Source organism: Tursiops truncatus, chromosome 4, assembly GCF_011762595.2.
Source record: "Tursiops truncatus isolate mTurTru1 chromosome 4, mTurTru1.mat.Y, whole genome shotgun sequence".
In the NCBI taxonomy this organism is placed as follows: Eukaryota; Metazoa; Chordata; class Mammalia; order Artiodactyla; family Delphinidae; genus Tursiops; species Tursiops truncatus.
In genome coordinates this window covers 132,883,491-132,908,048 of record NC_047037.1, presented here as the reverse complement: position 1 = coordinate 132,908,048, position 24,558 = coordinate 132,883,491, and the positions used below count along the sequence as shown (strand labels likewise).

At 39.8% G+C, this 24,558-nt stretch overlaps 1 protein-coding gene across 3 annotated transcripts in view; it reads right to left on the bottom strand.

Annotated features, from left to right (window-relative positions):
* Window positions 1-24,558, bottom strand: part of ITSN1 (intersectin 1) — a 230,621-nt gene that overhangs the window by 68,878 nt on the left and 137,185 nt on the right. For all 3 annotated transcript variants that reach the window (XM_073804459.1, XM_019922857.3, XM_019922858.3), the window contains exons 17-21: window positions 19,152-19,279; window positions 15,971-16,197; window positions 14,016-14,137; window positions 4,382-4,629; window positions 1,543-1,702 (exon numbers count right to left, since the gene is read on the bottom strand). In XM_073804459.1, coding sequence (XP_073660560.1) covers window positions 1,543-1,702; window positions 4,382-4,629; window positions 14,016-14,137; window positions 15,971-16,197; window positions 19,152-19,279 — 885 coding nt within the window. The remainder of the gene's footprint in view (window positions 1-1,542; window positions 1,703-4,381; window positions 4,630-14,015; window positions 14,138-15,970; window positions 16,198-19,151; window positions 19,280-24,558) is intronic.

Here is a 24,558-nt window from a genome sequence, read left to right as displayed (position 1 = left end):
ATTATTATTTCTAGTCCCAAACTGTGCAGTATTGCTGAAGAAAGCCAAGATAATGTGTGATGACCAGTTACACGTTCAGGTTAAATTCAGCCACGTCAGGCTTCATCGTTCTTTACGCAATTCCTTTTAGGCATGCTCCGAAGGCCCTCGGGCGCCCCTCCTGAAAAAGCTGCCCAGAGCACAACCTGAACTCCTTTCCCTCTTTCTCCAACCTCTCTTCACCCTTCCTCTCCCAGAAGAAAAAGAAGCCTGTCTTCTTTTCTGTGCTTTTAATGCTTCTCCCACTTAGGTTCACAGATATGTTCTACTTGCCTCTTTGCCCGGACCACCACCTTTAATAATATGAGCACCACCACCCCCGCTTTCTGGAAACAGCCTTCAACTTCGCCTCATTTTCCTGGTCCTGAGCCCTCCTCCACCAGAGTCACCACGGCTGAGCATGACACTTGTGCCACCTGCTGAGCTGGGACAGATGCAAAGAAAAGGAACAGCTCCTCTCAGGAGCTGCCCTACTTCCAGGTCAGAGAAGACACACGCTCTGTGCAATTTCCATCTTCGTGCACTCTCTCTCCTTTGAAGAGCTCACTCATTTCCTGAGATCTGATCTATGTCCCAATTCCTGCCAGACAGAATGACCTGGCTGTCCCCCTCTCACCTTAAAATTAACACGTCTAAAACCCAACTTCTTTTCTCTAAAAATCAATTTCTCTTTCTGCCTTCCTTGTTCCCCTGTAAAGTCAAATCTTTTTCTCAGTCCCAGACCTTTCCTTTCCTTTTTGCTCCCACAGGCACTGGGGCTCCACCCTCTTCAACTGTTGTCAGTGCCCCTGTGGCCCCGACTCGAATCTTCCTGCACACACCACCCTCCACGTGAATCTGCCCGGAACCTGTGTTCACTCTGGCTGTTCCCCGAGCAGAAACTGTCCCTGACCCCAAATGCCTGCCAGATGGGCAATTTCACTGTTTGGTTTGACTATTTATAGAAATTTCATTCCTTTATTTATTAAGTAAATAAATAAGGGAATAAATTCCTTTACTTATTATCCTTTCAGAAATTACTTTCTTAGCAAGGCATTTAAGAGCTTCCCATTAATCTGTAATCGGTCTATCTTTTTGGGTAAATATTCAATGGTCTAGCCAAATGGATTGACCCACGACTTTCCTGAAACACTCTCTGACCTCCTACCTAAAGCCTCTCCTCACATTATTTTCTTTTTATCTTTTTATTTTATACTGGAGTAGAGCTGATTAAAAATGCTGTGACACCCTCACAGTATTTTCTGTCTGACATGCCAGCCCTCTCCGTTTCCTAAGAAGCCCTTACCCACTGTTCAAGATGGAGTTCAAATGTCTGAACTCCATCCTCTGAACTGTCACTATTCCCTCTACTGGGAAAATGTGAACTGGATCCCGCCCTGCCAGCCGACCCAGATGCATATAATGAGGCTTTACTCCTAAATGACATTGACAACAAGCACTGGCTGAATCTGTCCGCCCCACACAGGCACTTGAGGTCCTCCCTGCTCCCATCGATGCTGTTACCTGGCCTAAAACAGGAGATGGAGAGGAGCCCGTGGCTGTGGCTGGAGTGAAGGCTGATCTCTGTCTCAACTGCCCGGCGCTCGGAACGGTGAGGGAGGGCTGGGCTGCCCATGCATCCCAGTTGTCGGTTTCTGGTTTCTCGTTCGTGCTGGTGGGCCACCTGGAAGGCGAAGCACGCCACCGTGAGTGGCAAGGACTTCCTGATGCACCGACATTTCTCCCCCCATAAACATACACCCAGGATGTGCCTGGGGCTTGTTTAAGAACAAGGAGGGGGGAAAGAGCACTGGACTTGGGTTTGGGTCTGACCGTCACACACTAGCAATTCTCAGGCAAATTCTAGTCGTTTCTCTGAATCTTGATTTCCTCGTTGATAAAATGGGAACAATATTGTGCCACTCTCGTTAGTTGTGAGGGTCACATGAAATACCACATAGAGAAGTACTTTGCAACGAGAAAGCACCAGAGAAACATCCTCTCGTGATCATTATCTTCATTTGTAACGACAATCCTAAATAAGCAAAAAGAAGTTTCGCACCACATATGAAAACATGCCAGCCCAGCGGCTGGTGCATCTCTCTGTCCCATCATCACACAGCAAGCACCAGGCCATGTGCTTGGATACCATGGTAACTACCAGTGGTATCCTTACAGCAACCTGTTGTCCTGATATCAGGGATGGTTTTAATTTTGCGATTTTATAATTTTAAATAAACACATCTGTGTCAGTGCAGATTTAAATTCAATTGACTTTTTAAAAATCTTTATAAGACATAAACAAATCTGAAAATTAGAATATTTCCTTTGATAGATGGCACATCCTGATTCAGGGTTTGGAAAATAAGAAGCCTGGAATTATAGCAGGAGAGTTGCAGACCACACATTTATCGAGCAAGAGAGTAACACTGACTGGATCCACAGCAAAACAAAATCCTGGAAAACACAGCACTTGTCTTCTTAAAATTTTAGTGTAAGCTTTAGTTTCAAAAGTCAGAACTTTTTTTTTTTTTTTTTTGCGGTACGCGGGCCTCTCCCATTGCGGAGCACAGGCTCCGGACGCGCACGCCCAGCAGCCATGGCTCACAGGCCCAACCGCTCCGCGGCATGTGGGATCTTCCCGGACCGGGGCACGAACACCGTGTCCCCTGCATCGGCAGGCGAACTCTCAACCACTGCGCCACCAGGGAAGCCCAAGTCAGAACTTTTCAATCAAAATCAGGACAAGGGAATACAAACTACTATACACAAAAAAGATAGGCAACAAGGATTTACTATATAGCACAGGGAACTATAATGTCATGTAATAACCTATAATGGAAAAGAATATGAAAAAATATATACAGTAAGTCCCCTACATATGAACAAGTTCTGTTCCAAGAGCGCATTCGAAAGTCCAATCTGTTCATAAGTCCAACAAAGTTAGCCTAGGTACCCAACTAACATAATCGGCTATATAGTACTGTACTGTAATAGGTTTATAATACTTTTCACACAAATAATACATAAAAAACAAACATAAAAATAAATAAAACATTTTTAATCTTACAATATAATACCTTGAAAAGTACAGTTCAGTACCAGCTACATTACTGCTGCTTTTACGCTTGCTTCCCGACATCCTGGGGTTGAAATAAAGATACTGTACTACTGTACTCTATACAGTACAGTATAGTAAAGTACACAGAAACACAACCATGTGACAATGTACGCCAGACGCGTGAACTGACTTATGTGACTGGACATGCGAACGCACGTTCACGTCTTTGAAAGTTCGCAACTTGAAGGTTCGTATGAGGGGACTTACTGATATATAACTGAATCATTTTGCTGTACACCTGAAATTAACACAATATTATAAATCAACTATACTTCAATTAAGAAAAAAAATCGAGAGGAGAATTTCAACTTGTTTTCAATCATCTAATAAAAGACTACTTTTTAGCAGAGATTAGATAGGGAGGACCTTCTTTAGCACTTTCAACCATTTATGTGAAAATGTAAGTATGAAAAACTTGCTATTCCTTACATCCTTCCCTCTACTTCCTCCTGCCTTTGGTCATCACTCACCTCTCTTTCCTCTATTTCCTCCACCTGGTCTTTCTCCAACATTAAGCCCTGACTCCTTGCCTTCAATTTGTTTCTTCTGAAAGATGATCAGACTTGAAAACAAATTTTAAACACTTCTTACGTCCCTTTTACTTGAAAGCCAGTATAAAATATTTTTAGACTACTGCACACCTAGACCAGTCCTATAACTGGAAGCGTGGACAGCGGCTGCATCTCTGCTTTCAAACCTCTGCTTACACACTGTTTTTAATGCCATTTCCTGATGACCAAAGGCATAGCACGAACAGTGGCCAAGAGTACACATCTCTTCGCTCTGGTGTACGTTTGTACAGGACTGATGAAAGAGAAAAGCTTCACAGGAAACAGCTTTCTATCTTATTCAAAACCACATGACTAAATTCAATTTCTGTTTCTGTCCAGGAAAAAAAAAGTGCTATTTCCGTGCAGGAAATGACTCTAAATATTTGCTGTCATGGGTGTCAAGCACATTATTAGGAAACTGTAGTTCTCCATTTCTTCCACAAGAATGTAAGATACAGACAAATTATTGAACAAAACAAGGGTCATAGGCTTAACTTTATCCCAGGGCAAATCACTGTTGAGCAATGATATAGTTAAATCCAGGTCAGAGAATGCAATCCACAATTTGCCAGAAGACCAGAGAAAGTGGCCATGAAAATTACTCAGAGGTACAACCCAAGACTATAACAACACTTAAAAGATCACTAAGCTGGGATTTCAAAAATCATCAGAAGTAGCATCCTACACATACGTGGAGCTGAAGTCGGCCCAGTTGTTGGGGGTCGTGGAGGGCTCTGCAGAGGTCACTGCGGAAGGAGCAGGGGTCTCACGTAGAGCCAGTTTGGGTGCAGGGGTGGAGGCAGCATCAGTCACTGGTTTGACTGGGGCAGGAACCTCGTTTTCTGGGATTTTCTCTGCGTAGTTTGCAGGGAACCATCCTGTCTTTCCTTTTAATTCTCCTCCAAGCCAACCCGGTTCTCCAGTTTGGCTTTCATCCACCTGCAGGAAAGTCATAAAGTTTAATTCAGTGGAACTAAATCAACCCCTAAAGACACCAAACACTCTACCAGAACAAAGCCCCCGCCTCTGACCCGGTCAGACTAACACACGGCACAGACATTTCTTCACTTTATTCTTAGTCTAAGAGTCTGGAAAAATGGTCTCTAAACTTTAACTCTGAGGAAACAGTAGGTGCTATAATTCAAGTTCTTAGTCTTTTGTGCCTGTTTAGCTTCTTCTTTTTCCCCTAATAATAGCAGTTAAGACCAATAAGGAATCCTAATAAAGCCTACAGTTTAAATTTTTAGAGCTACTTTGAATTAGAAAGTGATTGACAGACTTCATCACTCAGGAAGTCATGTAATTATTAGAAATAATTTGACTTAGGTTTATTATTTAAAATTGAAAGCAAAGGGTGCAATCAATATGAATTTAGCACTCTGAACAAAATCTCTAAACTAAGCAGTACTTATTCAGCATAGGGACAAGGAGATAAAAAACAGAGCCTTAGATGGTTTCTACAGCAAGTAAAACTGGCTGCTGTGTTTAGCCATTTAAAAGCTCCATAGATACATGATGAGAAAATTAAGGAAATGATTATTTACAGCAACAATTAATTTTATTAAAGTCCTAGAGTTTTCTTTTGTATAAATTTCACTTTAATATTCACAAACATGCACATGAGAATATAGAATTCCGCTGTTAAAAAATTTCAGAGATTTATTACACCCGTGTTTTTAATGCTTGCATTTTATTTTAATTCTGACCAAAAGGATTAGTCAAAATCACCAGAATGATTCTGCTTATCTTTAGAAGTTACCCTCACTATTTTATGAGCAACAGGAGATCAATATGAGGACAATTACATTCACTAGTAGGAAATTATTTTCATTACAATAAGTCAAATAAGGTTCTGTCAGAGACCTTATCCTATTTTGATTGCATAATATACTGCCTAAGGAGTAAAACATTGGACCTTAATGTTGCTTTTTCGAAATCACAGAAATGAGTATGTAGGGTCTTAACAATGATTTTGGAAAAAGGGGCAAAAATACCAGTTTTCTAACCCATTCAAATATTCAGTTAAAAAAAAAAAAAACCCAAAGCAAATAACTATGGGACCAAACATCTGTTTGTATTCAGTGTAGAGTAATATGGTATAATGTTTCTTAGCTTATTTGAATTAAAAAAAAAATGCCTGGGGTAGGGGTGGAGAAAGTAGAATACAGGACTTCCTACTTAATTCTGCATGTTATTTATAAAATATTCAGTCCGTAGGAGAGCTTCCTTGCTGCTCTACCTTAGGAACCCTATTGTCATGGGTAAAAGCAGTTTTTAAAGCTGAGAATTCTCCAAAAAGGAGTTCCCCGAGATAGTCGCTGCTTCCAAAGGTTCTATTTTTGGCTTTACAGTTCTGGTGCTAACACTTGTATCAATGTGAGCACGTGGGCCACTTCTCATTCAGCCGCCCAGCATTGTTTTCTTCTTTCTTTCCTTTTTCTGGGCAGCCCAAATTGTTTCTCCAGATGAGGATTTAAGGTGACATTTTTTTCCCACTTGGATCTTATTTTCTGCTGAACTCAAATGGCTAGATGCCTTTTCTCTCTTGTTTATATTTATTGGTGATATTACGACGCACTTTAACTTTATTGCTGTTTTGCACTGGAAACACAGCTGTTTCTAGGTCAGGCTGAGCCAGGGCCTCCCCAGCTTCTCAGTGGGTTAAACAGCCCAGTTCCTGTCCCTTCCACACATCCCAGGACCAGAGGTAAGGTCTGGCAGCAGTGAGTGAGGACCTGGAGCCAGACACAATCGCTCCGCCTCAAGACTGCAAAGTGGGGCTTCCCTGGTGGCGCAGTGGTTAAGGATCCGCCTGCCAATGTAGGGGACACGGGTTCGAGCCCTGGTCTGGGAAGATACCACATGCCGCGGAGCAACTAAGCCCCTGCGCCACAACTACTGAGCCTGTGCTCTAGAGTCCATGAGCCACAACTACTGAGCCCGCGCGCCTACAGCCCGTGCTCTGCAACAAGAGAAGCCACCACAATCAGAAGCCTGTGCACCATAATAAGGAAGACCCAATACAGCCTAAATTAAATAAATAAATTAAAAAAAAAAAAAAGACTGCAAAGTGTCATGATTAAGAGCAGGGCTCTGCAATTAGACTGCCTCCGTTTTAACACCACTTCTACGTTATTAGCTGGTTGACTTTGGGCAAAGTGTAATCTCTTGGTGCCTTGGTTTCTTCATCTGTAAAATGAAGGATAATACCAGTACCTGTTTTATAATAGTTGTTGTAAAGAATGATAAGTATCTAGAACACTGCTTGGCATATGAGACGTGCTTAATGACAGATTTTCTAAAGCCATCTCTCCTGTTGTCCAGGTCTGACTCTACTGCAGTTCTCTTTTGCCCTGTTCTAAAAGCGTGGCCTCTATTTGACCCTGTTTACTTTAGGTAAACAGAGATTTCTGGTTCTCTATGGGGAGTTTCCTGCTCTAGAAACCCGTCTAGCACCTTAGGCCCTCGGGGTTGGCCTTCCTATCTTCCTGTAGGGGCTGGAATGTGATCCCTGATCACGACCTGTCAAACTCCTACTGGTCTAAGCTAGTTGGACCTCCTTGAATGCCAGCTGCTTTACTTAATTATGTCCTGTGACCCACTGTCATTCCCTTGAGACATGGGTCTTACCTGGTTAACCAGACTTTTGGTTGACATCTGGAATTGGATCTGAAGCCCTGAGGAAATGTTCCACCCTATGGACTCGTCTAGCTCACACCCTAGTTGATCACACCCAGCCTTGTCCCCTGATATGACAGAAAGCAGGCTTCACCACTGAAAGGTGCTTGTATGTACTCAGGAAGGGGAGAGGGTGCCACATCAGCTCCTTGTCCCTGCAAATAAGAGTTTCTGCCATCCTTGAGAGCAATGGTGAAATCAGTATTTCACTTTTAACCAAGGAAATCCATCAGTCAACTTGAACAAACAATAATCTCAATTAGTTTGATCTATTCTTATATGAATCCATTAATTTTAATGAGTAATTAAATTTTAATTTTAAGGTTCAGAGGTTATAATAAAAATTCCCTCCTAACATTAAATTAACCACTTAGAAAAAGCATAAGGGGTCTCATATGAAAATGAGAAATATTCCTTCCTGGATTTGAAAAGCTTTACTCAAAATGCCAATCCCCTTGTGGAAAAACGGGACATAAAATTAGAATAGAATAAGCAAAGTCAAGCACACAAACTTCTTTGTAATGTGGCTGGCTATAATGTGGACTTATACACACATAGGGTAGATTCATCTATCGGTGGCTGTAAGTCAGGGGGATTTTGATATTAACAATATTGGTCTTTTTAAAAAATTAATTGATTGATTTATATTTATTTTTGGCTGCGTTGGGTCTTCGTTGCTGCGCGTGGGCTTTCTCTAGTTGCGGTGAGCGGGGCTACTCTTCATTGCGGTGCACGGGCTTCTCATTGCGGTGGCTTCTCTTGTTGCAGAGCACGGGCTCTAGGCGCTGCAGGCTTCAGTAGTCGTGGCATGCAGGCTCAGTAGTTGTGGCTCGCAGATTTAGTTGCTCCGCAGCATGTGGGATCTTCCCAGGTCAGAGCTCGAACCCGTGTCCCCTGCATTGGCAGGTGGATTCTTTACCACTGCACCACCAGGGAAGCCCAACAATATTGGTCTTAATACAATTTCATTTAATCAGCCCCACAGCAACACCTCAAAGCATTTGGGGTCATTCTAGTGAAACAACAAAGTGGGAAGCACAAACCCCAAATGTTGCTTAAATGTCTGGGAATATGTTACAGATCTAGTCTACAAACTGTTAATAATTATGCACTGCATACTGTAGGGCACTGATGCAACAGTCAAATGCACACAGCATATCAGGTTCAAGTACACGTGGCTGAAACCCAATAATATCATATTTCTTTTCTCAATGTTCATATGCTTCACAACCGCCATCTTCATGGTGACACTAAGATTTTTAAAGCCTCTGACCTTGTCACAAAGAAGGGTAACAGAAATTCCCTCTCCCCTCACAAGCAGGACAAAGGGCATGGACAGCAAACAGGTTTAAACTGTGTACCAACTTAGACCCACCAGTGCAGCACATGTGCTGCAGAATGTAGGGAGAAGCACGTTTCGTACATTTGCTAGTTTGGAAGTAAAAGGTTTCCCCCTAAGCTCCCGGATGAGGATATTAAAACTAAAGCGCGAATCTAGAGGTTGGCAAAATTTTCCTTAACTTGCGCAGCGACTGAACTGTGCAGCTGTAGCACAAAAGCAGCTGTAAGCAATATGTAAATGAACACGCCTGAATGTGTTCCAGTAAAACTTTATTACAAAACAGGCACGGGCTGGATTTGGTCCACCCCTGGAATCAGGTATGTGCTGATCCCTCAACACAGCAATGGCTCAGATGTTAAGATTATAGAAATCTAAGAAAGGCAGGAAATAAAAGGTACTGACTACATTGAAACAAAACAAAACAAAACAAAAAACCCCAAAACAATTCTCCATCAAGAAAAGAAAAGGAAAAAAGAATGAGTTTAAATTGTTACAAAAGAAACACTAAATTAGAAGATAAACAACTTTCTGAATGAACTGATGGGTTGATGACTGACAGCCGCTAAAGAAGTCTCCTTTTTTGGATATCTCTAAGAAGAGGATATTTCCCAGAATGACTTGGGATTAGTCCTGACAGAAAAGAGATTAGGTTAGATCAGTGGTTCCCTAAACTGACTCCCTGATAGAACCACCTGGACAAGATTTTGAATCCTAAATATGGATGAAAAGTTCCCACAGTCTCTGGGGGTGAGCCCTGGATTGGTTGTGGGGTTTTTTTGTGTTTTTTTTTTAAGGTCCCTGAGCAGGATTGATGCACTCAGCCCTGCACCATTTAAAACCAGCTGAGTAGATCATCAGCCTGTATTCTTAAGATAAACTTCAACAAAATGGCAGTGAGCAGAGGTGTTCCAATTTCTTTTTTTTTCCTGGCTGCGTGGCATGTGGGATCTTAGTTCCCTGACCAGGGATCGAATCTGCGCCCCCTGCATTGGAAGTGTGGTCTTAACCTCTGGACTGCCAGGGGAGTCCCTAATCTCTTATGCTATTCCAATACATTGTGGATATCAAATTGGACTTATTCACCCTCCAGGTATTGGGACCTCCAGATCAGAAGACAGGCCATAGATTTTCAAAGTATCTAAGCCTTAGTTGTCCAGGTCAAACTCAATTAAGATGTTTCCATTCAGAAGTCTTCCCTGAGCACCTTAGTTCACTCTGATTTCTTTCCTCTTTTACATTCCTAGCAGTTAGTGAGCATTCATTGGGAACTTCATCACACAATGGCCTTTTCATGTGTTTCTCCCTATTTTTCTAAAGAGATTTTAAACATATGAGTGGGAGAATTATCTTATATTTTTTTGTATTATCAACAACATTTAGAACAGGATGATATATAAAATACCACTTTAATTTTTGTTAATCATGAAAAAATATTTTTGGAGAAAATTGCGCTGATAATCAAGTTTTTTTAACAACAAAATATTTTTTAAAGCCCCCTCCAAGACTGCCTACATTAAAACAGAAAACATTGCTAGACTTCTAAAATCTAACAGGTATAGTTAGCTACTTTTCAGAGAAGTTTGAGAAATCTGAGAAGCCGATGATTACTGTGCCCACAAAAGTAAGTGAACTCCTGATTATTCAACCAAGACAGATTGCTAGGAATGTTCTATTGCATATTTTCCATGATCGTGTTTCTCAACTGCAAACTTCATGAAATAAAAAAACTGCTACGATTACATGTCCATTTCCACTTGTTGGGTACCGATCATTAGCCTCACAAACATAATACAGTAGAATGCCATTTGAGGTGTCTTGCTGCATCTTGTGGTACAAAATGAAGACACCAACGCTGTCCCCTCCGCAAGAGAATACAGTATACCTCACAGCACAGCCCCTTCGTTAACATATGTGGGATGTCTGAGATAAAATAAACACCATTCCGGGCCTGGGGACACATTCTCTGTTAATAGTTGTCAAAGTTGGATTTATCTTTAGTGTTTCATTAAAAATTACAAATGTTAATACATTTGTAAACATGAATATAGAATTACATAGAATTAAACGTGAAAGACACCTCTCTAACTGCCCAGTGGTAACCACTGTGAACAGTTTGATGCCTATACCGCGAGACTGTAAACTATATACGTAAAAACATTCATACACACACACAGAGCTTTTTATTTAACCAAATGCAATTATGCTATACATATTGTTTCTGCTTTTTTCTAGAGTTTATTTGTATATGTAGATCTGTGTAATTTTTAAAAACATCTTCATTATATTTATTGTTTAGCTGTATCACAATTTATTTAAACTATTCCCTTACTGATGGATACTGGGCTGTTCCTTGTTTGCTTTTACCAACAATGCTGCAGTGAACATCCATGGACACATTATTTGTGCACTTGCTAAAAACAGCCTAGAGGAGGGAGAGTAACAGAATTCCTAGGTCAAGGGGAATGAGAATTTTAAATTTGAATAGGTACTGCCAAATTGCCCTCCAAATGGCTTAGCCAATTCATACAACCATGCTGACGATGTATACTGTATCCACTTTCCTATTCCTACACTCTTGACAAAGCTTAATATTATCAAACTCTTAAACTTGCTCTCTGGAGAGATGAAATATGCTATCTCATTTTTAATATTTACATTTTCCTGATCACCAAAGAAAGAAGCATCTTTTTGTATTTTTTTTTTTTTTTTTTTTTTTGCGTTACACAGGCCTCTCACTGTTGTGGCCTCTCCTGTTGCGGAGCACAGGCTCCAGACGCGCAGGCTCAGCGGCCATGGCTCACGGATCCAGCCGCTCTGCGGCATGTGGGATCCTCCCGGACCGGGGCACGAACCCGTGTCCCCTGCATTGGCAGGCGGACTCTCAAGCACTGTGCCACCAGGGAAGCCCCTTTTTGTATTTTTTTAAAATCATTTACTTTTCTTCATCTGTATATGTCTCTTTATATCCTCAGCCAACTTTTTAAAGCTGTGGGTTTCTTTCATATTAACTTTTCAGAGTCTTTATGTAATATGGATAGTGACCCTTTGTCTCCTATGTATTTTGCAATCTACTGGATTTAATTTTTTAATATTGTCAAATCTGTCCATATTTGTCATTGATGGTTTCTAGTTCTAACTCAGAAAGGCATTTCTTAGAAAACTATTCCAATATTCTCCTTAAAAAGAAAGGAAAAAAAAAATCCTTTTAAAAAAGAATTTTAACTTTTAAGTTTAACACTACTTGGAACTTATTTTTGTCCATGATCTGAGACAGAGACTTGACCTAATAATTTGCCAATACGGAAACTTCAAGTTAGTCCTTTCATGGAATCTAGCAAACAGAAACCTGGTAACACAAACTTTTACACCTTTTTCTTCATTTTCTATTTTAAGCACAACCTACTACACAAACTCAAAACACCTTTTTACTGCCACGACAACACCCAAAGATATGTGTACTTACACAGAATTAAACTGATTTAAGAGAACAAAACATTTAATAAGATGCAGACTTCCTGACAGTCACAAGGCACTCACCCATTCCCCTTTAACCTCCACCAGGAAAGCAAAGGTTTGAAAGCAAGGCAAAATACATGTTTAATGAAATGTTTCATTCTCATGGTATATCTACACTCTATTCTTCTAGTGGGCTGGTAGTTAACTAGTCAGTTTGAGGAAAAGGACTCAGTACCATTGTAACAAGACTATGTTTCAAAAAAAATAGCAATATATACTCATTAAAATATAGATCATCTGTAACATTTCCTTATCGTAATATTTGGTAACACTTCCTTATTTCAGGAAGAGAACATTACTTTTCTGCACCTTGTGTTGCAACAAAATCCAGTTTCAAATATGTTAGGCTTTTTTTTTTTTTTTAAAGCAGTATAAAAATCAACTTTGTAATGAGGTCTTCTCTGCTATGGCATTGTACCTTCATAATGTTTAGATTCCTGCTATTGCATGGTATTTAGATAATTTCCAATTAATCTGCTTTAAAAGGCACAAGATATTTCAAAGACTAGGCAGGAGGAATAAAGCAGCCTCAGGCCATTAGGAAAAAGAAGATGGGGAAGAAGCTGCGAAACACTCGGCCCGGGTCACCATTCACGTGCAGTGTGGTGCGTCCACACTTGAGAGAAACCAGCAGTTCTTTCTGTAAAGAATGAGTGAGGCTGGTGCCCAAGCAATCAAAACTCTGTGCTGGATGAAGGCAGAGAGATTACTGGAAGAGGGTTTCGTTATTGTTAGGGAGATGTTGACTTTGAAAAATTCTGGAGCATTGGGCACGACTCCCTTATTTCCAGCCCATAAGAACTAGAGAAAAAGCTATCAGAAAATAAGGGGAGAAGGGATTGAGTTCTTTGAGGACCAAACACACTGTTCTTTCTATATATTTTGGCCCATGAAAGATCACATACTCTAAATACAGATACGATGCATAAATGGAAGATGAATGCATGAGTAATTACAGTGACTGCATGACACCCTTTTATATTTCAAAGACATGGGTCCTACTATGGGAAGTGTGTTTGTCTCAATTCTTAACTTTCATAGTTCTTAAAAAATATTATGAACATTTCCATAATAAAAAGAAAAAAAAAAGCCAACAGTAATGCAAAGCTTAACCACTTCTAAGACTTACGTTAATAACTGGATTGAGGAACTACTATTTTCTTTTAGGAAATAATTTAGGTCAACCACATTGCTTTATTCTTTCTTAAACTGGTTACTCTAGTTTTAGTTACAATCATAAGATTATTATTATTATAATTAAACAAGCTGTAACAAGCAAAGTTCTAAACTCTTTCATCTGTTTATTTATAGAGTAGGAAAGCAGGTTAACTGTATTTAATTCATTACTCTTCACACAATTCAAAGTTTACACAAAGGGAAAAAAAGATGCTTTGACCCAAAGATACAAAAATTATCAGTGGCAACTATGAAAATGATGATCAAGCATTTTGCATTTAAAACTATTTCTGAAAGACTACTTTTAATATCTAAGTAGTAATCTAAACTCTAAAATTACCAGAGCTTTACACATTTAAAATTATGCAAGGCTATGTTAAGAACCCATTTTCTTTAACAATCCTATTTTAAAGTGACGCTGGGATACGTTTTTAAGTGCCAACTTTCATTCTAATAGAAAAGGAAGAAGAGTGAGGCTATACTTCAAAAACTCAAATGCTGGCTTACTGGATTTCACACTCACTAACCATTTTACAATTGTCAAATAAAGTACAAAAAGAGGACAGATGCTAACCATGAACAGAAAGCACGCTTTCGCTGGAGTCTTTCTTACCATGACTATATCTCCTGGCTGGATCGTGATTTCATCGTGACTTCTGGACTCAAAGGGATAGAGTGCTCGGTAATACACCACCTTTACATTCTCCTGTGCAGAAATGCTAAGTGGACCTTTTTCTGTTTACGAGGAAAGAAGGAGAAGGGAACAAAAATAAAACGTTACACGGAACACAAATGCATGACACAAGCCAAATTACAGACATCTATCTCCTCTGCTGCCTATCTTAACATCTGAACAATTTACATCTCCTCAAGGAATTTCTGGAACACATAGTGAGGATGTGTTTGGTTCTGAAACCAAAGGAGAGCCAAATCTGATGTCAGCAACTAGAACCCATCAGAGAGGTCATTAGTGGACGCTAAACCAAGGTCATCCCAGTGCTGAGTGCAGTGAGGCTGCCTGAAGTCCCTGTTCTCTGCTCCCTGGCTTAGGCGTCGACAGTGCGCACCTATAAAGCATCCAGACCTCTTTCCCCCATGCAGGGTGTCTAGCACGATGCTGCAGTTCGAATGTGATGCAAATTTGAAACAGCCAACTCACAGGGGAGGGGGCAAAGAAGCACAACTTTAACTTTCCATATTAAGAGACATGGAAAGGTTGATGTTTTAGGCCCTCAATGTGGTCATGTAAAACATAAGTGCTGATTTCACCAAGAACCGTTCTTATTGATCATTCAATTGTAATTCCTGGTGAATTACACGTCCTAGAGAAAAAAATGAACCAAGGACAGACCCTAGATGAAAATAATGTAGCTTTACAATGAAGTAAAATTTTTAAAAATGCACGTGAGCAGAGGATATTTTGGATCCTGATTAATAACTACTCACAGCCCTCTGAACTGTTTTTACCCAAGAGCTGCAAGTATTTTGATACACACCTATTTTCTCTGAAAAGCCGTGAAAGTACTATCTTTGTGTCATCTTGAACTGAATGATGTGCATAATTTCCCACTGACCAAAGGAGAAAAAATATCCTCATTTTATACCAAGAGGACGCATAAGGAACTTAAGATCAAGTCATGGTGAACTAATTTTCAGATCAAAAAAAATATTAAAACATATATTTTGTCCTCGTATGGCACAGGCTCCTGTGTGGATCTGATGGCTTGCCAGTCTTTCTCCCTGGACTGCATGCATCTTGAGGCAGGGAGGGTGTCGGCCAACTCTGAACCCTCACTCCCATCCCTGCCCGCTGTGCAAACAGGAAACAAACATTTGTCATTTGCCAAACAAAGGAAAAGGCCATCACTTTCCTCAGCTGAGTATTATCTCCTAAGCTTTACAATATCGTACAGCCACACAAGAATTTAAAAAATACATTCTAGTTTGCATCTGATAAAAGGGATAATGTTTTCTAGCTATTTCAAAGTCTTTCATTTATCGTTATTTATAAAGATGTAACTTATGTTCAAAGGGCAAAAAAAAAAAAGTTTCAAAAGGTAAGAACACAGTTGTACGCAGTGCAGACTGAGGACAGTGAATGTCACGTCACTATAGGCAAGGGGAAGAAGTGCCACTTCCTGCTTTTGAGACAGCCCTGAAGTTCCCAGAGAACATAACAAAACAGAGAAGCAGGAAGGGTTACGACCTCCATTTGGAATACAGGTGTATGAATGGGGCTTGGCAATGAAACTTCATGCCACTGTCGTCTGCAAAAGACTTCTGGATGCCAAAGGTTGGCACGGTGTGGGGAGAACTAAACAGACTTCTGATGATGCTAGAAGATGAACAGCTGCACCATCCAAAAAAAGACGCTGACGTTCTCATCGCTATGAACACAGCCAAGATAGAGCCTGATAAGACATGAATATTTCCCAAGAGGATCTGGGAGAACAGGATTTTTTTTTTTTAATTTTTATTTTATACTGGGGTATAGTTGATTTACGATGTTGTGTTAGTTTCAGGTGTAGAAAAGGACTTATTTGCTAGAATAATTTTGGCCTCTCATACCTGCGGTGGACCAGGGTGCTTGGACAGCTGGCTTAGCTGGCTCTTGTTGATGGAAAAGCCGACTCAGCTTGTCTTGCATTTCCTGTTTGCCCTTTTCCTCACTCTCCTTCTTTTTGACACTCTCTTCCCTTTTGAGTTTTTCCTCCTCGTGGGGTTTTCTTGGCCGCTGATGCTCATCTTCTTGTTGCACATGCTCCAGCCACTGCTGGTCCCTTTCCTGAGCTCGTCTGTCAACAAAATGCCTGATTACAGCAGGGAAGCAACTCCCAAGTTAACACTGCTGTGTGGCCTCTTTGCACAAAGAGCTCCATCTAGTCAATGGGATGCTAAACACCAAGGGATATTGTTCTTCAGATGGAGGGATCGGAATCAATGAAACAGAGGCTCTCAGGGCTCCCTTTCTGAGTGAGATGAAATCACATGATGTAGAAAAACACAGAAAGAAAATTCCTGATGTAGCTAGCTTATAAAGTGATTAGAAAAAATCACAAAAATACTTCTCGGTTTTAAAACTGGCATATAATTGCAAAGAAAAATAAAAGCCATACAACATAGGAACATAACTTCCATGAAGAGAAAGTATACCCAGCACTGCAAATGAAATATTGCTTAAAGAAGTCCATGAACAATTAGATCACTGAGGGGACACACTGTATGTACACGCATACAAGTAGCTCCCCAGAACTGAAGCGGGAACCAACAGGTTATTTTGAACCCTTCAGGTAGTAACCAACCCTTACTAAGCAACAGTTTCTATGTATCTTACTGAATTCGACTGCTTTGTTTTTTAAACTAGCTGACACAAAGTGCAATTAAATATAGGCCTTGAAAAATATGATGGCCTCAACCTGAAATCCATAGGAAAAGATCAGGGATGATTTTTCCCTCATTCCATAATATTTTAGAAAATCAGAAAACACTTTAAATGATCACACATTAAATGAAACTAATGTGGGACTTCCCTGGTGGCACAGTGGGTAAGACTCTGAGCTCCCAATGCAGGGGGCCTGGGTTTGACCCCTGGTCAGGGAACTAGATCCCACAGGCATGCCGCAACTAAGAGTTTGCTTGCCACAGCTAAGGAGCCCGCCTGCCGCAACTAAGGAGCCCATGCACTGCAACTATGACATGGTACAACAAAATAAAGAAAGAAAGAAACTAATGTACAATAATAAATGATACCATGTTAATAATAACTAGTCCTCCACGTTTGTTAACTACTTTAACCCTCACACTAGGTAGGTAGGTCCTATCATTATCATCCAAATTTTACAGATGAAAATGAGGCAGAGGGAGTGAATGACTTGTCCAAGGTCACACAGCCACACCAGCTTGGGGACCACTTCAGGCAGCCTGGTTCTAAAGTCTACAGCATGAATCGCTAGCCTGTGACATGGCTAACGCACAAAGGTCATCTCCTGGAACTAGGAAACTGCTAAGGGAACATGATGTAAACAAATAAAACTTTTATTCTCCATTAAAAAAATATTATATTTATTTCTACTCTGTATAAACGTGAAGCTTTACTGCAGTAGAATTCTTTTCAATTTAAATCAAGCATTTCACTTACAATTTTCAAAACATCTTTTAAGAAAGCATAACAGACATTTTTTGGAGGGGTAGAAATGTTAATTGTTATTCATAACAACAAATAAAATTTGCTTAACATATTCCACCAATAAAGGCCACCATTTATAAAAGCATATAACCACGTAATTTCTGAAGTTAAATTTTGGGTGCTATTTATCATACAATTGTAAGCAGAAAATTTAAACTTTTATATCATGACACTGTATGTGTATTTCTACTCTGTAGGAAAGTGAAACTTTGGTGCAGTATATTGTGAATAATAAACTTCGAAGATAAGAAAATGATGGAGTTAATCAACATATCCAAGGAATTAATCCCTGGGACATAATCCTAGACCTACCTCCTTCCACCGAGAGAACCATAAAATAGTCCTCTAAATTGGTTTGAAACCCTACCTACCCACTGGCATGATAAAAAAGACCAAAACACCAAATGCAAAATACAATATGTACCCATAATAAAAAGTGCTGCAGAAGTGCACCCTGGGGACTTCCCTGGTGGTCCAGTGGTAAAGAATCCATCTTCCAATGCAGGGGATTCGGGTTTGATCCCTGGTTGGGGAACTAAGATACCACATGCCGTGGGGCAACTAAGCCCATGTGCCACAACTACTGAGCCCTCTTGCCTCAACTAGAGAGCCCATATGCTGCAAACTAAAGAGCCCATGCGCTCTGGACCCCGCATGCCACAACTAGAGAAAAGCCCGTGCACCGCAACGAAGATCCCACATGCCACAACTAAGACCTGATGCAGCCAAAAATGAAATTAAAATAAATAAATAAATAAATGTTAAAAAAAAAAAAAAAGTGCACCCTGGCAGTTAAACTGAACTCAGGCCAGTAAAAGACAGTGACTTGCCTAAAGTATGAGTTTCTTCATCTTTTTAGTCTAATTTCAATAACCAATTTTTATAATTTACACTATATCATTGGGATATTTGGTCACTTTTGTTTCTTGGGAGTCTAAAATCAATTTGTAGTTTAAAAAGCAAATATCTGATAACAAAATCAGACACACCAAAAGGGAAACAATAAATTTCTACAATTTACTACGAAAGGTTACAAATAAAAGTCTACAGACATAAATATTCAAACAAAAATGTGTCTGTGTCCTAAGCAGCAGCAGCAACAGCAAATTTTCTCCTTTTGTACTCGAGTTTCATTTGCAGTTGAAAAAAAAGAAGAAAGAAGATGGCGTGGTATACTTTCTGTCTCACTGGAGAAACCCTGTGTGGCCACTGAGCTCAGGGACTTTGATTTGAAACCCAGGACTCTGATGGCCACTGTTATTAAAAGGCTGTGAACTGGAAACGTATTTTGGTCATTGGCATGCAAACAAGCATACCAAGTGTCCCAATTTCTTGTATAATTACATTTATCTACATAGTCGTAACCTGAGAGAGCTCTGGGCACCAACCAAAAACTTTGGGGGGTACTTATACATGCAAAGATTTATATATACATGTGCCCACACACACATTAAAGACTGAAGGCTCTTTCTGGTGCAGTAAGAAGTTGGAGAAGCCCGGCAAAGAATAGTAAATACTCAAAGTTCCTTCCAGAAGGGTCCACAATCCACTGAAAAGACTCACCTTTGGGCTTCTCCTTTTTGTTTTTCTAACTCTATGATCTTTCGCTCTTGTTCTTTCTGTTTCAGTCGTTCAGCCTCTATGGACTTCTGTTTCTGTAGCTGCTGCTTATTATGTATTTCTCTTAGTTCCTATAAATGATCAAGAAACAGTTCATGTAATGACATGCGCTGATAGACATTTCCACTGTTTATCAGCATGCAACATTTCACAGTGGGGAAGCCCAGACATGTAGGAGATAATGCTTCAGGTTTGAAAAACGTTAACTTGGAAAACTAAAATTACTCTACATTTTGACATGACTGATCTCCAGAAGCTGTCTGAGATCATATTTTAGTGAGCCATAACACACTGCACCATGGTCCATGAGGTGCTTTAGAAGGAGCTTGCTAGGGACGAGCATTAGAAAAACTATACTGCTCAGGGCTCAGCAACAATAATGGAACTCAACCAATTTTGAGACACGGTGATGATCATGAATGGAACCTTAAGATTCTTTTGATAATAATCAACACCAACCTCCACTGACTTTGAAGATGTACACACTTCTTCATATACTTGCTCCACTAAACCATTACAACCTCACCTCCTTCTTATGATATGCTGCTTTGAAACAAAACGACATCCTTCTCCTCCACAGCTTTGAGTCTCCCCCCAGGGTATATTTTTCTTCAAATCATACCTCTTCCGAAGCATCTTTTCTTATTAAAACCATGTGTGAAGCTGACAGCTGCCCCAAACTAAGCCAGCAGTCAGATGGAAAGTAAAAAGCTATAATTTGATTATCACTTTGGATCCGATTTCCTCATTTGATACTAACACAGGAATAACAGTAATTTCCTTAGCATGCTACTGAAAATAAAGTGTATTTTATGATATTTAAAGTACTCAAGTCAGAAGTTTAAACATCCAAAAATATGAAGAACAAAGAAATGCCTGTTGGTGGGGGAAAACCCTCTGATTCCATAGGAATCAAATGGTCACTAACAGATTCAGTCACCAAATCTCTTCTTACTTGTGTTAACAATAAATCAGACAAGTCAAAGTGTCCAGCAGAACCAAGACTAAAGTTCCAGTTGACTTCTTGGTCTGGCTAACTAGGGGAGCAGCCAAGGGGTCTATATGGTGAGATTTAAGAACTAAGGCCTGGGCTTCCCTGATGGCGCAGTGGTTGAGAGTCCGTCTGCCGACGCAGGGGACACGGGTTCGTGCCCCGTTCCGGGAAGATCCCATATGCCGTGGAGCAGCTGGGCCCGTGAGCCATGACCGCTGAGCCTGCGTGTCCGGAGCCTGCGCTCCACAACGGGAGAGGCCACAACAGTGAGAGGCCTGCGTACCACAAAAAAAAAAAAAAAAAAAAGAACTAAGGCCTGCCCTGTCTTCTCTTGATTTGCTCACTGGTAAGTCCAGATGGGTAGGTTTCTTCCTGCCTTATTTCTACCTTTAGATTTCATTCACAGATCAGACATCAAAGGTAGAGAGATTGTCTGAAGAAGATCAGTGTTAAAATGCACTTATTGGGCTTCCCTGGTGGCGCAGTGGTTGAGAGTCCGCCTGCCGATGCAGGGGACACGGGTTCGTGCCCCGGTCCGGGAAGATCCCACATGCCGCGGAGCGGCTGGGCCCGTGAGCCATGGCCGCTGAGCCTGCGCGTCCGGAGCCTGTGCTTCTCAATGGGAGAGGCCACAGCAGTGAGAGACTCGCATACAGCAAAAAAAAAAAAAAAAAAAAAAAAAAGCACTTATTCCTAGAGAAATGCCCTAAAGTGAGGTTAACCTTTTCCTACTAGCTAGACCGTTCTTAAGATAAAGTTAGAATGTATGTAACAAGCATTCTGTATACCATAAGTGACATTGAGAGGTCCTAAAAGGGATCAATGCGATATGAGAAAAAGTTTAACTGGAGATCAGGAGGTTAGGGGGAGCAGGTACTGGGCAAGGAGGAAGGACTGGAGAGAAGGAGGTACTTGAAGAGGGGGAAGGAAGGAAAGAAGGAAGGGGCTTCAGTAGAGAACCCAGCAGATGAGCCTGGGAATAACCAGACAGGATGCAGCAGGAAGACACAATTTTGTAAGGCACAAACTGAAGGACTATTCCCTGTGGCTGCAGCCATGGGCATGTGACTTCCAAATTATGACGCGTACTTGAGACAGGAGTTTAGCTATAGAGGGGCCATGGAAGGCCAAGAATGGAAACTGGAACATAATGATGACGCCTTGGTCTGTTTACAGTTCTAAGAGACAAAAATCAACATCACAAAAAAAGAATTCCATTTTTCATCATCTTTCTCACTGCTATACCATGGGATGTAAAACTTTAATGTGCTAAAAGTTCAGCAGCATTGCTTTTCATAGTAATTTGGAATCAAGCACAAATAGTAATCTCTAAAAACATGAATAAAAAATCTGGTTAATATCTGGGATTTGATATTTCAGAGACAAATGGAAAATAAGGGTCAATTTCTGTTAGAGTTATTCGCACTCTTGGTTCAAGTTAATATCTACGTGAAAAGGAAAACTGCAATGGAATGCTATTAATCGAAACTCTATATGTCCTAAGAGAGGAAGTCAAAAGTCTGCCTCTGCATAGACAGGGATGGCCCACTCTGTCACTGACCCAATGGCTGAGACCCTTTAAAAAGAAGGGTAAGAAGTGATGAAAATTTACTTTTTTTCCTATTTTCAAATTTCATCTTCAACTGCACAAAATTCTCAAATAGGTTCAGAAAAATAATTTATGGCAACAGACTATAATTGAAAGGTACTGAACTGGGAACAAAGATACCAGGATTTTAATCTCAGGTCCCTGATATGCACCACAAGCTAAATCAGAGTAGACAATCTTTAGTTTTTAGTTTTAAGATCTGTTAAATTGTTAGACATTGTTCATCACCATAAAAATTTATTCTCTATTTATCTGTGTCTCTTTTATTTAGGATTTTATTCTTATTACATAAACTAAAAAGGTATAACCAGTAAGCAAAATAATTCTAAGCTGAAATTAAACACAAAAGAGTAAGAAATGACAGAGGAGGGGACTTGCCTGGTGGCGCAGTGGTTAAGAATCCACCTGTCAATGCAGGAGACACGGGTTCAAGCCCTGGTCCAGGAAGATCCCATATGCCGTGGAGCAACTAAGCCTGTGCGCCACAACTACTGAGCCCGCACACCTAGAACCTGTGCTCCGCAACAAGAGAAGCCACTGCAATGAGAAGCCTGCACACCACAACAAAGAGTAGCCCCCGCTCGCCACAACTAGAGAAAGCCCGTGTGCAGCAACGAAGACCCAGCGCAGCCATAAATAAATATTTTTTTTAAAAAAAGAAATGACAGAGGAGGAATCTGATTGTATATTAAAACAGAAAAATTCTTACTTCATCCAGGAAAAATGTATTTTAGGCATAGTGATATTCAAGACACTTAACAACACATACTTACTGCACAAGAGCTGGCCAGTTAGAATGGACGCTGGCCATGATGTACCAATGCATCAGGTAGACCGGGGCACAAATGAAGATTTTTCATTTTAACAAAGAATTATACTGCATATTTCCTTTCTATATTGGGCTCTAGTAATTGGATATTAATTTATAGATCAATAATTACCAGATACAAAGTCAAGACAGATGGAAATAAAGCTAGCAACATATTATGAGGGACTATAAAATGAAAAGCAATAAGAAATAAACTTAAAGCATCTATAGGAAAAAAATCACGCTAATGAGAGTTTGAAAACAATTTTTAAATGTTTCAAATACATGAAGGAAGATATTTTTAAAAATTTAAAGCACATTTATTTTTTAGTATAAGAGAATTGGAGGATAAGCTGAACCTGTCTTCGAAACTGTCTAAATAAGCTGCAGTTTCAAGTACCTCCAAGGAAATGGAGCTTGCAGGAGCCATAAAATAACAGATGTCAAATGAGGTAACAGAAGGCTCTGACATCTTCTGATCCAGATTTGAAGACTGCAAAGTTTTTCTGTCATTTCCTTCATCCAAGTCAAATACTGCTGAGATACACAATCAAGTGTAAGAAAATCAAGATGCTATGAATAGTAAGGCATTCTGGGTTTTCCTCTCTTTCCTTGGACTTGGGAGTTTAAGATGGCATGAACTAAAATAAGCAGGAAATGTATGATTCCTCAGTTGATTACTTTTTTTTTTTTTAAAGCTGAACTTCTGAGATGGCAATCTATAGAATGAAGGAATATAAACTAAAAACTAGCTAACAACTTGCTTTTCTGTGCATGACAAGGAGCAACGGGTCCTTTCACATGGGAGCTGAGGGCTGCCCTGTTCCTTCATTCCTTTTCAATACCGTTTAAGAAATTCAAGTATAAGTATAGTTATTTACAAGTTGCCTTTTAATTCTTTCAGGGAAAACATTTTCCAGGTGACAAATAAATCTGGTGTTTTATTAATTTTTTTATTTACTTAGGAAATAAGAGAACTATTGGGAGAAGTAGCTAAGAAAAACTTCCCCACACAAATCGTATCAACTCTCCTGGTGATCAGCCTGATGTAAGTGACCCTGCAAATTCTGTTAAATCTTGTCACGGTTATTTCTCTATTATAACTAAGATAAGCAGAACAAATAAGAAATTACTGCCATTCAAAACTAAGTATCTCACTTGTAGCTCTTCCTCAAATTAACTTACTTTTTTCTAAAGTAAGTAACTCTACAATCACATATTTATTTATTGGCTGTATATTTATCTAGCAATATGGTATTGAGTGTACAACTTTGTTGACCTTTCTTCTGAGTTCTACTCAAGGGTATATGTTTTACACTAGATATACTGAACAATAGCTTAATATTAACTCCTAATAAAGTATGGTGACTTTCTTAATAAATAAGAAATAAGCATGCATTCAATAAGTTTTAGCTACAAATAAATATATAGGAAAAATAAAACTCCTATAAAATGCATAGTATATATAAATTAAAATAAGGTTTTGTCCACCAATAATATCTACAGAATTCTAAGATAAAGCAGAGTTTCTTATCCAGGATCTATGAAAAAACTTTGGCTCTGTGAACACTATGAAATTACATGCAAACTGGAGTATACTGGCATTTTTCTTGCTGAGAAGGCACATAGCTTTTATTTGACTCTCAAAGGGGTGTTGGATCAAACACAGATTATAAACCACAATAAGAAAATTATTGGCAAATAAAGACTCTGTCTTATATTAGTTAAGATTAATGAAAATCAGCTTGTTTTTAAATTTCTTCCTTCAACCAAGGGGGAAAAGTCACTTATTTCCCCTAAAGAATTAAGATATTTGCACCATAAAACATCTGTGGCATACAGCCAAAGTATTTCAAAAGCAATATGCTTCACAAATTGAATACTCAAGAAGATCCCATTTTTTGCCCTGAGAAATATGGCTCACTTTCAAGTTTACTAA